At 37.6% G+C, this 13350-nt stretch overlaps 1 protein-coding gene across 2 annotated transcripts in view; it reads left to right on the forward strand.

Annotated features, from left to right (window-relative positions):
- The window catches only part of LOC147825976 (proprotein convertase subtilisin/kexin type 5), a 341197-nt gene that overhangs the window by 170178 nt on the left and 157669 nt on the right, over positions 1-13350 (forward strand). For both annotated transcript variants that reach the window (XM_004862531.3, XM_087184121.1), the window contains exon 8: positions 10548-10760. In XM_004862531.3, coding sequence (XP_004862588.1) covers positions 10548-10760 — 213 coding nt within the window. The remainder of the gene's footprint in view (positions 1-10547; positions 10761-13350) is intronic.

Raw genomic sequence — 13350 nt, forward strand, 5'->3', positions numbered from 1 at the left:
GGAGGAGGCATGAGCTTGTATAGCAAAAGCAGTGATAATAGTCACAATAAAATTAACTGATCCCATCCAAGAGGGATATGATTTTAATTTGACATGTGCCCAGTTGTACCAGGCTTGGTACCAGTTTGCATTTCAATGAATGACAGATTACTGTTAAGTTAGTTGGTGAATGTTGCAAATCTTTGGAGTAATACATATGGGTAGACAAAAATAGGCAAGGGAGCTTATATAAAGTGGTTCCACTTAATGAGAATTTATTTAACTGGTATTTGTTTTAATAGCCTTCCATCAGAATATATCTTGATTGAACTCTATATATTTAGAACTCTAATCAAGTTAACAAGTAACTTGCAACTAAACTCAATATAATGTCTTCTATTTTGAAAATAAAGAAATGTGTCTTCTATAAATATATACATATATATATAATTTCACATTCTATAACTGCCACAAAGTTATCTGACTTAGATTACTATATTAATGTGAATTATGGTGCATTTTTATGGGAAGTGGGACAAGTTTTTTCTAGCCTGTGTTTATGCATATTTCAACTTTGTTTTCAGGTTTAGAGATTCATCAGTAACTCCGTGGGTAATTAAATTAACTTTTACAAATTCTATCCTAAGTCCCTCTGTTAGACTGTTCTACCCTGGGATTAGCCAGGTATTACTAACAGTCCTCTTTTCTTTTGTTTGTTTTCATGACTAGTAGGTTAGCTGGAGAGTGAGTGAATTCCTTAGGTACATTAGTCAGCTTTGCTATCTCTGGGACACAGTACCCAATACCCATAACTTGAAGGAGGAGAGGTTTAATTTGGCTTCTGGTTTCAAAGAACTCGGTCCATGGTCAGCTGGCTCCAGAGCAGAAACATCATGATAGAAGGGTATGGTGGAGCAAAGCTGCTTTGTTCGTAATAGCCAGGACACAGAGCCTGCGAGAAAGTGATGAACCAAATGTAGTACCAAGGCCATGCCTTCATGACCCACGCAGGCACACCCAGAAGTATACTTGCTAATCCCACAGGCAGCTCTCATGCCAGTCAATTTGACAGTTATGCTTTACTTTGGCTGTCTCTGTTAAGATTTATTCCAATCCCGAGTTTCTGTGATTCTAAACATAGATTTGAGAAAACTGATGAAGAGAACAGACAGATCCATTTCCTTCAACATAACGGGGCAGTCATCAGAAAAGAAAGGCCACACAGGGATAAATTGAACTGAGCTGATTGTATCACATGATTTGAAAGTACATATGTCTTTTACAGCAATAATACTTAGTCTGCTTAGCCTGTGTCTTCATTCCTTTTCATGTTTGGTGACTATAACCAAACCTCATATTCAGGCTCATAAACTTTTTTTTTGCCTCTATGTAGCACAGACTGGCCTGGAACACATAATTCTCCTGCCTCAGGCTCCTGAGTGCTGGGATTATAGGCGTGTGCCCCCATGCTCATGTGTAAACATTATTTTGCTTGTAATTCTGATGGCCAGTTGAGTTAGGCATAAGAACGAGCCTTATAGGAATACCCAGTATATGGATTTGTAAGCTGTCTTAGCAAAATTAAGTAACTACCATTAAGAAGCAGGACTGGGTCAGACTTGAGTCTGTTTGTGTCTAGAGCCCATGCTCTTCCCACTGCCATGTGATATTGGCTCATACTGAGTAGCGCATATGGGCCAGTCTCTGCATGTTCAGCTGAATTGTGGTCACAGAAGTACCCACTGCGACAAAGACCTCTTCTGAATTACTGGAGAGCTAACCATTCCAGCAATGATTTGGCACACTCTGAACTTAATGTTCTTTTTTTCTTCAGCCTTGAAAGAGGCTGTGAATGCCCTGGAAAGTACTGGCCTTGCTCAGTTTGGCCACTGTCTCTTTGTTTGACCATAAGTTACAGAGGGTCAGAGCTTCTCTTTCCCTGAGAAAAGGCTGCCGTGATGCTTGCCTTATGGAACCATCGCAAAGACTGAATAAGACTGCATGTATGAAGTGCTCGTTCACCTCCAAGGAAGGACCACCTTAGGTGCATCTTTAAGGACCCCCAAAGTATTCACCAGAGTCTTGAAAAGAAAATATTAGGCTGATAACCAATTGCCGTGTTTTGGAGGTATGCTTCCCCCCTCATTTAAGACAGTATTGTGCTTATAGGTAGAAAGTGTCAAAGGCTGATTTTCTCTGTTTCTGAAATGGTATGAGCTACACCTTGTAAGGTCACTATTATTGTTTGATGTAGTGGAGGCTTGTAACATCATTCAAGCCCTGTGGTGGGCAACAGAGAGAGGCAACTCATTATTCTTTCAGAGTTGAGCTGGCAGTTGGAATCCGTTCATAATGAGAATTCCATAATCTAGAGCTAACAGAGAAAAATATAAATTTTTCATTATTGTTGGACTGTTCCTTTGTCCTCCTTTCCAATTGCCTTTCCAAACATTTACAGTAAATTCCTTTCAGACCCCTGTTGATAATAAATATTTTCATTCTCTAAATTTTACTCTTTCAATATAAATTTAAAGGTGATGGTGTGTTTCTGAGCAGTTTCAAAATTGGTACTTAATATTAATATTGGAAATGTCCTTTTCAATTTCATAACCTTGCTGTCCTGAAATTCTGGTTTTGCTTTTGCTTTGGGATGGTCCAAGATGTAGAGACTTTTGGCAGCTATGAAAATGGTTTTTATTCTCCAAAAAATGGGATGGTGCTGGGATGGCGAATATACCCAGAACAGCTGTGTTGGTGCTATGAATTACTAATTGTGATTGTCTCAGAGAACGTGTGACACACATGTACTTGTGCACTTATCTAGCTGCTTGGAATGAGGCTATTGAGAGCCCTAGTCTCTGTATTTCTCTTTCCAACTAGTGTTAGTTGTCTCCACCACGGAAAAGCAACTTGAAGAGGGCTTAAAGCTTGAAGGACTGCAGACTGGCCAGAAGTGAATAATCACCTGTCTTTTAAAAAAATTTAAATGTATTTTAATTGATACATAAAAACAAAAATAACATATGATGTTTTAAAATGTATATACTGTGTAATATTTAAATCAGGTTAACTATATCTATCTTTCAAATATTTATCATTTCTTATGAGGAAAACATTCAAAATTGTTTGAGACTACCTGAGTCTTGCTGAGATGTCAGTGAGTCAGATGAGGAAGAAGAGGTCTCAGAAAAACAGGGGCTTGGCCAGAACTAATTGCCCATCGACAGAATGTTAAAATTATTTGGGAATTGTTGATTTGGCTAATAAGATAGAAGGAGAGGTTGTTTGTGTTTTTTAAAGTTTTCTATAGTCCAATGTTATTGAGCAATGTTTTTCTAAATCATATTGTTAAGTACTTTCTGAAACATTGTCAGTACTAGTCACTGGAGGTCAGCATTGGATGGGCCAAGATGGAGCGTGTGCTGGTCCCAACCCTGCCTCTGACAGCTTCACTAACTTCACTTCTGTAGTTGCCACGTTTAGAAATTTACATGTTCACTCAATGAACCTTTTATCCTTTCAACTTTCAATAATATTCATAAACTGGGAGTTATGGTGCACACCTGTAATCCTAGCTACTCAGGGTGCTGAAGCAATAGGATTATAAGTTTAAGGCCAGCATGAACAACATATGCAGATCCTGTCTCAAAATAAAATGACTATAACAGTAGTATGGCATTTGCCTAGCATGCATTAAGCCTTGGGTTCAATCCCCAGCACTGAAGAAAATTATAGTGTATTATTCAATGAATTACACTAACTATAGTATATTATTCAACTCCAAGATTTTAATATGTCAAGTCTGTAGAATACTTGAAGCCTAAGGAAATAAAATTATTTGCTCAAAAGCATTTTTATTTCTGGTAGTAAACACCCCCATTTTTTGTTTCTTCATAGATATCCTACTACCTTTTCTCCATGAAAAACTTAATTCTCTTATTCTAGTTATGATATAAGATAAACAAAATAAAAAACAATCCATAATATTGAAATATGTTCTCAGAAACCAAATGTCATACTGTTGTGCACTTTTGTGATAAATTACAAGAAGCTGTGTTAATTCTACATGTCATCAGTGTCAATCCTGAAGAAAGGACATCTCCCAAAACAGGATTGTGTCTGCTCAATGAGTTGATGCTCTGCTGGATTTATGGGCTAGCCATTTGGTGGATGGGCAGTTATTTAGGGGAGGTGTGTTTTGTTGTCATTCAAATCCAGAACTTTGTGTATGCTGAACACACACTCTACCACTGAGCTACATTCCTCAGCCTAAATTCATTTTTCTTCTGTTTTGATCACACAGTGAACATACAAGTAACTGTTTACCAGGAACTTGAGAGTTGGAAGTTCTGTATTTGCAACACTGGTTATTTTGTATGCTAGTTTTTGCCTCTATGACTCACCATCATCTCCCAGTTCACTTTGAAAATTGAGTTAAATTCACCTATAGACTCTGATTTTAGGGTACCATGCTGCCCATTCATGGATTAGAACATGAACAATTATTATGAAAAGATTGTAACTGTGGAGTACTTAGAAGCATTTAACAATTTGTTGTTTTCAGTTACAATTCTTTAAATTTTAAAAAATTAAAAGTCATCATTTTACCAGAAGTGTAAGTGACACAAGCAGCTGATTCCATAACCATTAATGGGTTCTGTATTCCTTTAAAAGTGAATTTGGGGCCGGGGATGTAGCTCAGTGGTTTCGCTGCCTGCTGCGCAAGCGCAAAGACCCAAGTTCGATCCTCGGTACCAAAAAATTTTTTTTAATTAAAAAAAAATTAAAAATGAAATTGACTGCATTTGATATACTCAAGAAGCACATAAAGTAATTTTTACTTACGTATGTAAATCAATATGGTGGCTAATAACTGCATCTAATATGTTTTGAATATTATTCAAAAGTTAAAGAACATTAAAAATTATTTCAGATACTTGACTTAGTGACACCCATTTTATGCACAGAAAATCAGAGTGTAAGGCAGTGGTGTGGAGCTGAGAAGATGGATGAAGTTAGGATGGGGAGAAAGTGAAGTTATGTCACATGAGAAAGGGTAGAAAGACAGATGCAAAGAAATGGGTTGCTATTTATCAAAGAAAGCTATCTTTATCCCACGTTCAGTGCGTTTTTGTCATGGAGAAGTAGATAATAATTACAATTTTATTTTCAGTCTTTGTCATCTCCCGTACTTTGACAGGCTAAGTAGCATAGAATAAGAATGATGAGGCACCCCTCCCCTGGATTATTTTTTAAGGGTAAGTGTGTGGATGTTTGGATTGTCCAACTTAGGGCCCTGTGGGCAGCTTTGGCAGCTGGCTCATAAAAGCAGGTACGGAAAGATTGAGGCCAGCACAGGCGCTGAGGAATTGTGGGAGATCAGTAGGTGTCAGTGCAGGGTGCTGGTGTGCTTTGTTGACTAGCTGCAGATATCGTCTTGGGAGAGCTATTGCTTTCCAATGGTTAGCATTTTAATCCTGGAATCTTTGCTTGGAAACTCAGCATTACCGAACTATTGGCTACACTCAAATTACCTGATAAATTATCATTTATTGACTGTTTGATTTTACATAAAGTAGTTCCTCCAGCTACGTGAATTATCTTGATAATACAATAATGAAAAATTCTGAGAGCTGAAACACAATCAAGCGAATCTATATACTCTTTACATAGGACATTCCAATTGTGGAGTAGATTGTAAAAAAATAAGTCTTGAATACTCATTTTCAGGGCAAGAATCCTATGACTTGAAAATTTAGCATCTTGATGTAGGATTGTCCCAGACAAAAGCAGTTCATAACCTCAGATTCCTAACTCTCATAGTCCAAATCTCTGTACTCCTTTAAAAACATCTCATGTCTGTCTCATTCCATGGGGATGGGAGGGATGGCCCAGTTTATTCCCTAGGTCTAATTCAGTTTTATAGAATGAATTTCCCAAGCCTCAGCACCTTACTTAAATGGACTGATTAAAGGAACAAATCTCAGCTTTAGTAAGCTCTTATCCCAAAGATATCTTATTGGATCTCTGTCACGATTCATTCTCTGTGCCTCCCTAAGCAAGCTTTCTCCACCAAGTTCTACTGGTGTAGCATCCAAAGCACTGGCATGGTGTGGCTATCTACTCTTTTTTGTGTGTGTCCCACTGCCAGCTATATTTCTTTTCTGGTTTTTTTTTTCTGTTTTGTTTTTGGTGGAATCAGGGATCAAACTCAGGACCTTGTGCTTGCCAGGCAGGTACAGTGCCACTGAGCTACATCTGTGGCCTGAATTTTTCAAGTCACCTTTATTGTTCATGCTAATTATTTACCTTATGGAGGATAGTGGTTCAAAAAGTTATTAAAATTTCATAAAGAAGCAATATATTTTAGAAGTCCAGAACAAGTGTCGTGTGAGTGCTAAAATAGTAGTTAAAAGCTTTCATTTTGTTTTAGCTTGGGTGGATTTTTTTTTTTTTTTTGGTCTTACATATACTTCTAAACTAGACCTATTTCTTTCAATGAACTTGGCTCTGTGAAGAAACAAGATTTATTTTACTAATCAAAATGCCCTTAGTTTTAAAAAGCTGAACAGTTCTTTGTCTCCCAGCTCCTGAGTCATTAGTGGTAGGTATCCTTGTTTCTAGAGACCTCTCCCCTTGTTCTGGAAGCCCCTTTTGTGAAATATGCAGAATGGAATAGCCATCATACACACATGAGTCTACAAGAGGACTGTATTCAGAAGTCACAAAAGGTAGGGAGAGGGACAGTATGGGGCTTTGGTCAATTAAGCATTCAGGCTATGCTTGGAAGAGATCACAGATAAATGAGAGTTCCTCATTTTGAGGTTGTTGTACTTTGTCTCTTCATGTTGCCGTACATACAGATGTCCTACACAGATACGTAGGTTCAGATCTTACTTGGACTCTTCCTCTTGTCTCCACTGTGTTCTAGTTCAATGATACAGAACGTGTTACTTAATGTTCCTCAGGTTCCTAATCTGTAAAAGTCCATATGAAACATCTTCCTTGCTGCTATGGCTCTAAATTAACTAATAATAGAATTCTCACATATTATTATCTTTCTCTTTGCTTTTTATATTGCAAGAAGCCTCCAGCATTTATTCACTGTAAGAACTAGTAAGTAATTTACTAGTAAGAACACTTACTATACAATAGAGGAGAAGAAATTTATATTAAAATTCCAAATAAAACCTAGCTTCATTGGCTAAGAATAATCATACTGTGTTAAAGAAAGAAGTTTAATTACATCATGCTCTAAAGTTCTCAAAACCTAGCAAGGGTTGGGGATATGACTTACTTAGTAATCTAGCATAAAAATGGCCTCTTCTGACCCCTTAAGCCACCAAAAAAACCCCAAAAACCCTTTAGTTCCTTTTTATCCATTAATAATAATGCTTATGGGGCAATATAAATTGGTTTTTGTAACTCATACACAAGAAAAAACACATGCATATTTAGACACACAATGAAGAAGACTGTTTTGTGTTTGAATTGAATGGATCCTGCATAGATTTGACAATACATTTCACCATAAGTTTATTAACTTTTAACTTGGCACTCAATTAAATTGAAGAGAATTTTTGTTCTGCACAAAGCCATATTTAAATAACCATTGTAATCACAGTATTTTAGCAAGTTAGAAATGTCATTATTTCCTACACTTCAGGAAAATGTGTCTCAATATTTTCTCTTTATAAATTCTCTGCCTTTCCCCCTTTCACCTTGCACCCCACATGAAGGTTTAATTTTTAAATCACTCTGTATTTTGGAGAACTGTCCAGATTTTTTTTAAACACCTATGTTTTGGTTTCTGGGTATTTCACCCTAAAGAAGAACCCTGTGCATTTGTAGTAAATCAGTCTGTGGATTGCTAAGTGTCTCGGATTAACTCCATAGATTTTTGGAAGGTGTCTTTCTAGCATTTTCAGCCTACAAATGCAGCCTGCGCCTTTCTGAGACTTTAATCATCAATTGTACATGTGAGTATCATGGTTGGATTGCCCCGTGGATAGATGATGACAGCCTCCATGCATTCTGAAGCCTTCCAGAAGGGCAGGTCATTGTTATGTTCTCCTCTGTCCCTGTGTTAGTCAGCTAGCACTGCTCTAAAAATGTCGCAGCCTAGGTGCTCAAGCAACAGAAACTTATTTCCTCACAAGTCTAGAGACTGAAGTCCAAAAGGAACCAAAGAGCCGAATTCTAGTGAGACTTTCTCCTCAGATTACAGAAAGCCACTTTTTCACTGTGTCTTCACATGGCCTTTCTTCTACACTCAAACACACACACACACACACACACACTCTTTTCGTTTTGTTTTGTTTTGCGGAACTGGGGATCAAACTCAGGACCATGTGCTTTCCAGGTAGGCATGGTACCACTGAGCTAAATCCCCATCCCCAACACACTTTTTTTAAACCTAAGACCATACTTCATTGTTTTGTATACAGCATTTGTAACTATATCGTGAGCATAAAAGTACTTTCTAAATATTTTCTTTTTAAATGATTTTTAAAATCAAATTACTATTTAAAGATCTTTTAAATAGAAATGAAATCTTAGAATTTTAAAAATAGGGCCTACAGCCATAATTTCACATAGATAAATAAATGCAATTGGACCCCATGTGCTTTTTCATTGCTTTGAGATTCTTAATTTATTAGCGTTTTTATGGTGGTGTTCAAGCCAGGTGAGTTTTTGTGCCATTTCATGTATTCTATGGACCTGTCCAAGCAAAACTCAGCAATGACCATGCTTTTGGGCTACTACATAGCCCCTCAGTCTGATAGAGAGAATGTGTTGATGATGATGATGAATCGGAACATTTTTCTTTTCTTCTCTGGCTCTGTCGTTCTGTGTCTGAGATCTAGATGGGAGTCAGCCACCATTGTTTCTCAGTCTGATCACCCACAGCAAGGTGAGATGCAATTTCTGTTAGAGATGAATAAAACACTGACTGACGTTCTTAGTATAAACGCATGCTGACTTTTGCATCCTTCCCTGGGTCTCTTGAATATTGTGAAGGGAAACCGAAATAGTAAAAAAAAACCCCCACTGTCTAGCAATAATCAGAACTGCAAGTTCATTCTCCTTTTTTCATGAAATTTTACCATTGCTGTGTAATCAAGTTGCATTTTTTCCCAGTTGAAGGACAAAAAGAAGTCCAGGCTCACTTTAGTGAAATCATGTCATAAATGCTCCTTGGGGATTCAAGATCAAGGAGAGTTTATTATGGATACCCCAGATTCTTTGTGCTCTCTTTTCCAGAAGTCCCAAGACAGTGTCTCAAATACTTTCCCCTCCACCTATGCCCAGAAAATCAGGACCTTGAAGGAAGAACGCTAATCAGGCATCACCGACTATGGAACTGTGGTTCTCACATCCAAAATATAAAATAATGGATTTGGCCTAGAGCTCCTCCAATATGTCTTCTATTTTCAAAATGATTTTTAAAAAAATTATTGAGAATTCAGCTACACCTATTCCCCTCCAATACCCCTTATTCTGTCGTATTTCTCTGCTGTCTTCTGAAAACATCATCTTAGAAAACTAAAGAGTTGCTTTACTTTATACATCTGTATTCTGTTTTCCTTGTATTCCTTAATTAAAACCTTAACAAATAGTCTTTTAATTATTCTATTTTAAACTACCAAGTTTTAGCACAAAGAATGTGACTAAATCTCCTCACAGTATAGGAAAAAGTTAATGGATCTCATTGAAGAAGTTCCCTGTGGTCAAATATGAGGAAATTGTTAGACTACATCCCACTGGTAGAATTTTGCTGTGAACATTCACTTATAAAAGGATCTTACAGACTTTGAAATAAAAAAGCTTAATGACTTTTGTTTAACACAGGGAATCCCACACATACGTGATCTTGAAATCTTCCTCTATGTGGTAGCATCATTAACATTTCCTTAGTAGTCAGGGTTCATACCAGGCAAAGAAGAGGAAGCTCTAGAAGGAATGGTGTAGTGAGATTTCTGCTCACCGATAATCTAGTTTGCGTAGATTCATAACCTCACTCTTGTTTGTGCTCTTTAGATATAAAATGAGGGCAAATAAGAGTCCTCATTTCACAGTAAATACCAAGATTTAAACAGTAATATATGATGATATTGGCTCCAACTAATAACATTCCAGTCAAGAAGTTCAGCTCTCTGGATTCAGATTTGGCCCTGCCGTCTACTGCTGTCTGACCTTAGGAGCATTACTTAACTTCTGTACTTCAATTTCTCATTTGTACACTGGGAACAAACATTGATCTCCCAGGGTTATTGAAGGAATTCAATCCAATTCGTGTATTTAGAATTGACCATTATTATTGTACTCTTTTCTTATTTATTATTATAGTACCATTATTCTTGGCACTTTATGACAATTTGATTTTAGTAAAGCAATTTTGCTTATCCTTGCCAAAAGCAGCTTAAATCCAAAATATTATTAAAATAATACCACACCATCCTGCAAAATATTTGATTCTGCTTTTTTGCTTCTGGTCTCCCCTTGATCTAGATCCTGTGGTTCTTGTCTCTTCACACCATCATTTAGCTTTCTGTGTTTGTGAACAGGGACGGAGAGGCCTTGGCTCTGTGTTTGTCTGGGCATCTGGCAATGGCGGAAGGAGCAAAGACCACTGCTCCTGCGATGGTTACACCAATAGCATCTACACCATCTCCATCAGCAGCACAGCGGAAAGTGGAAAGAAACCTTGGTACCTCGAAGAGTGTTCATCTACACTGGCCACCACCTACAGCAGTGGAGAGTCCTATGATAAGAAAATAGTACGTTACATTTGCATATCTCTAACAATCAATTTATGTAAAATTCACTCTGAAATATCAAGGGAGAACCACAAATACTTAATGTGTTAACTAATATATGAAAATAGCAGGTCAGATTAGCTGATGATGTTCAATACAGGTCGTATGTTACCATTCTGTTACCAACTCACTGAAAATGGTTGTTTGAGTCATTATATTCCAGCATTTCATATAACCATAAACATGATTAAGCTTTGGTATTATTCAGGACAAATAATTGACTCACATTTACATTGTGAGTTGGTGGCTGAGAAAAGACTAGAAGCAACATATAACTCTCAGCCCAGTGCCCCCCACACTAGCTTTTAGGCTTAGCTTCAGTGCTTTGGTTTCCAAGTACAGTTAATTCAGTGTGAAGAGCAAAAATGTGTATGGAAATTCAGGATTACATTCAAAGGAACGTGGCTGTCAGTGTCTTTTGGTTTCAGATCAGATTGAAAATATTTGGAAAAAGACTTTTTTCTTTGTCATTATTTTCTAAACAATACAGCATTACAGCTAGGTACATAGCATCTACATGGTTTTATGTATGATGAGCAATCTAGAGATGGCTTCGACTATAAGGGAGGATGTGCATCGGTTATATAAAAATATTATGACATTTTATTTTAAATAAGGGATTTGGGCATCCTCAGATTTTGAGATCCATGGAGATTCCTGAAACCAATCCTTTGAAAATGCCAAGAGACCACTGTACTTACTGAGCTCAAGCTAAAACTTAGCAAGAGTGCAACACAGTGTGCTGGGCTGAGAGTTACAGAAGTGCTCTGGGGCCCCCTGCTCACCAGCATGCTCTGCTATCCAGGCAGACAACCAAAGATTTAAGAGTTTGGCTTTCAGGCATAGTCTACTCCAGTTTCTTTCACTCTGTAGCTATTTACTAGTTGGGTGACTCTGGACAAATACCTAATCTTTCTGTCTCAAAATCCTTGGGTAGAAGATGGGTATTTAACATATCCAGTGTATGTTGTTATGGCAAAGATTCTGAAGAAGTCAACAAAAAGTGCATAGCCCAGAATCCAACCTACTGATGCTCGGGGAGCCCTGATTTTTGGAAGCTCAGTACGGTGCTACTGATTCTAAATTTTCAATTCTAATTTTTGCACTTTACTCTTTTTGTAAGCAGGATTTTGTAAACTGCCTCAGGAGTCATCATGCTAAGTTGAAGCTGCGATGCCAGACCTGCACTTCTTAGCTTTTCTCCAAGTCCCCATTTTCAGATCTTATAGAGCCACATGGGTGCGGGTTCCTGCTGGTGGGTGTCTTGCTTTTTCATGGTGGTGGAAGGGCAGAAGGCAGGATACTGAGGGTTGAAAATGCTAATTCCCAAGTCCAAAATGCTCCAAAATCCAAAACTCTTTGAGTACCGACATGACACCACAAGTGGTTAATTCACACCATGTGACTGGATTGCTTATATAAAATTCTCAAAATATTGTCTAAAATCTTCTTTAGTCTATCCATGTAAAGTATAAATGAAGCGTAAATTAGTTCCTGTTCCCAACATATATTATTATGTACATACACATATTCTAAAACCTGTAAACTCTGGTCCCAAGTGTTTCAGATAAGGGATACTTACTCATCCTGTACCTACTTTGTGCTATTCTTACTTCATACCCATTCAGTTTCTCTTGACTCCTAGTTATTTTGTAATTTTTGTCTTTGATTTCTCACCTATTTTTACTGCCTTTTAAAGTTACATTTTGTACATTGACTTAGTAAATTTGCCTTATTTATATACATGTCCTCATCTTTCCCTAGTGCCTCCACAAGGACTACATTTAAAAATGTATGGGTGTCCATCTTCAGTACCTCCATCATTCCTTAATAAACAAAAATCCAAATACAAATGAAAATATAACAGGAGAAAATGTAGAGATGAGGAAGCTTGGAAGCTTTCTTAACTGGAAGGTAATATCCCCATGAAATTTTGTCTCCATTCTAAAAATGTTTTAATCTAGAGAAATCCCTTTGGCTTTTAAATAGAAAGACCTTGTGTCCTCTAATTCCTAGTCAGTGTCCACCAGCGCTGAGTGACACCCATCAGTTCTTCATCTAAAGGGAAAAATAACAAACTGTATTCTCTCATTGAGAACCAGGGCCACATTTCTTTTGTATTTTTTCCCATTCGATTATAAGCTTCTCTTAAAGAAGGCATTTATGGAACCCACCTCCCCTCCCCATGGTGACCACCGAACAGGGAATAACAGGACTCACCAGGTGATCGTAATGAGCTTGCGAGATGCCATCGCCATTCTCATTAGGAATTTCACGATGAAGAACTCCTGTTTGAGATTTACCCCCAAGACTTCACTTTCCTGGGCCCTTTGTCACACTTTTCTATGATGGTGCAGTAATTGCTGTATCCCCCATGATAGGACTGTCATTAAGGAATCTCCTGTGGATAGACAAATTGATCCCTGTGGTCAGGAAGGAGTAGGACAACAGGACGTAATGTTAATGTTCATTAGTCAGGTCGTAGGCTTTTAGTCACTGCTTCTGATATAAAAACCTGCATTGACTCACTGTATGTTTTATTTGCTTGTTT

Source organism: Heterocephalus glaber, unplaced genomic scaffold, assembly GCF_053883595.1.
Source record: "Heterocephalus glaber isolate CG9 unplaced genomic scaffold, H.glaber_assembly_v1.0 deba00001481, whole genome shotgun sequence".
Lineage (NCBI taxonomy): Eukaryota > Metazoa > Chordata > Mammalia > Rodentia > Bathyergidae > Heterocephalus > Heterocephalus glaber.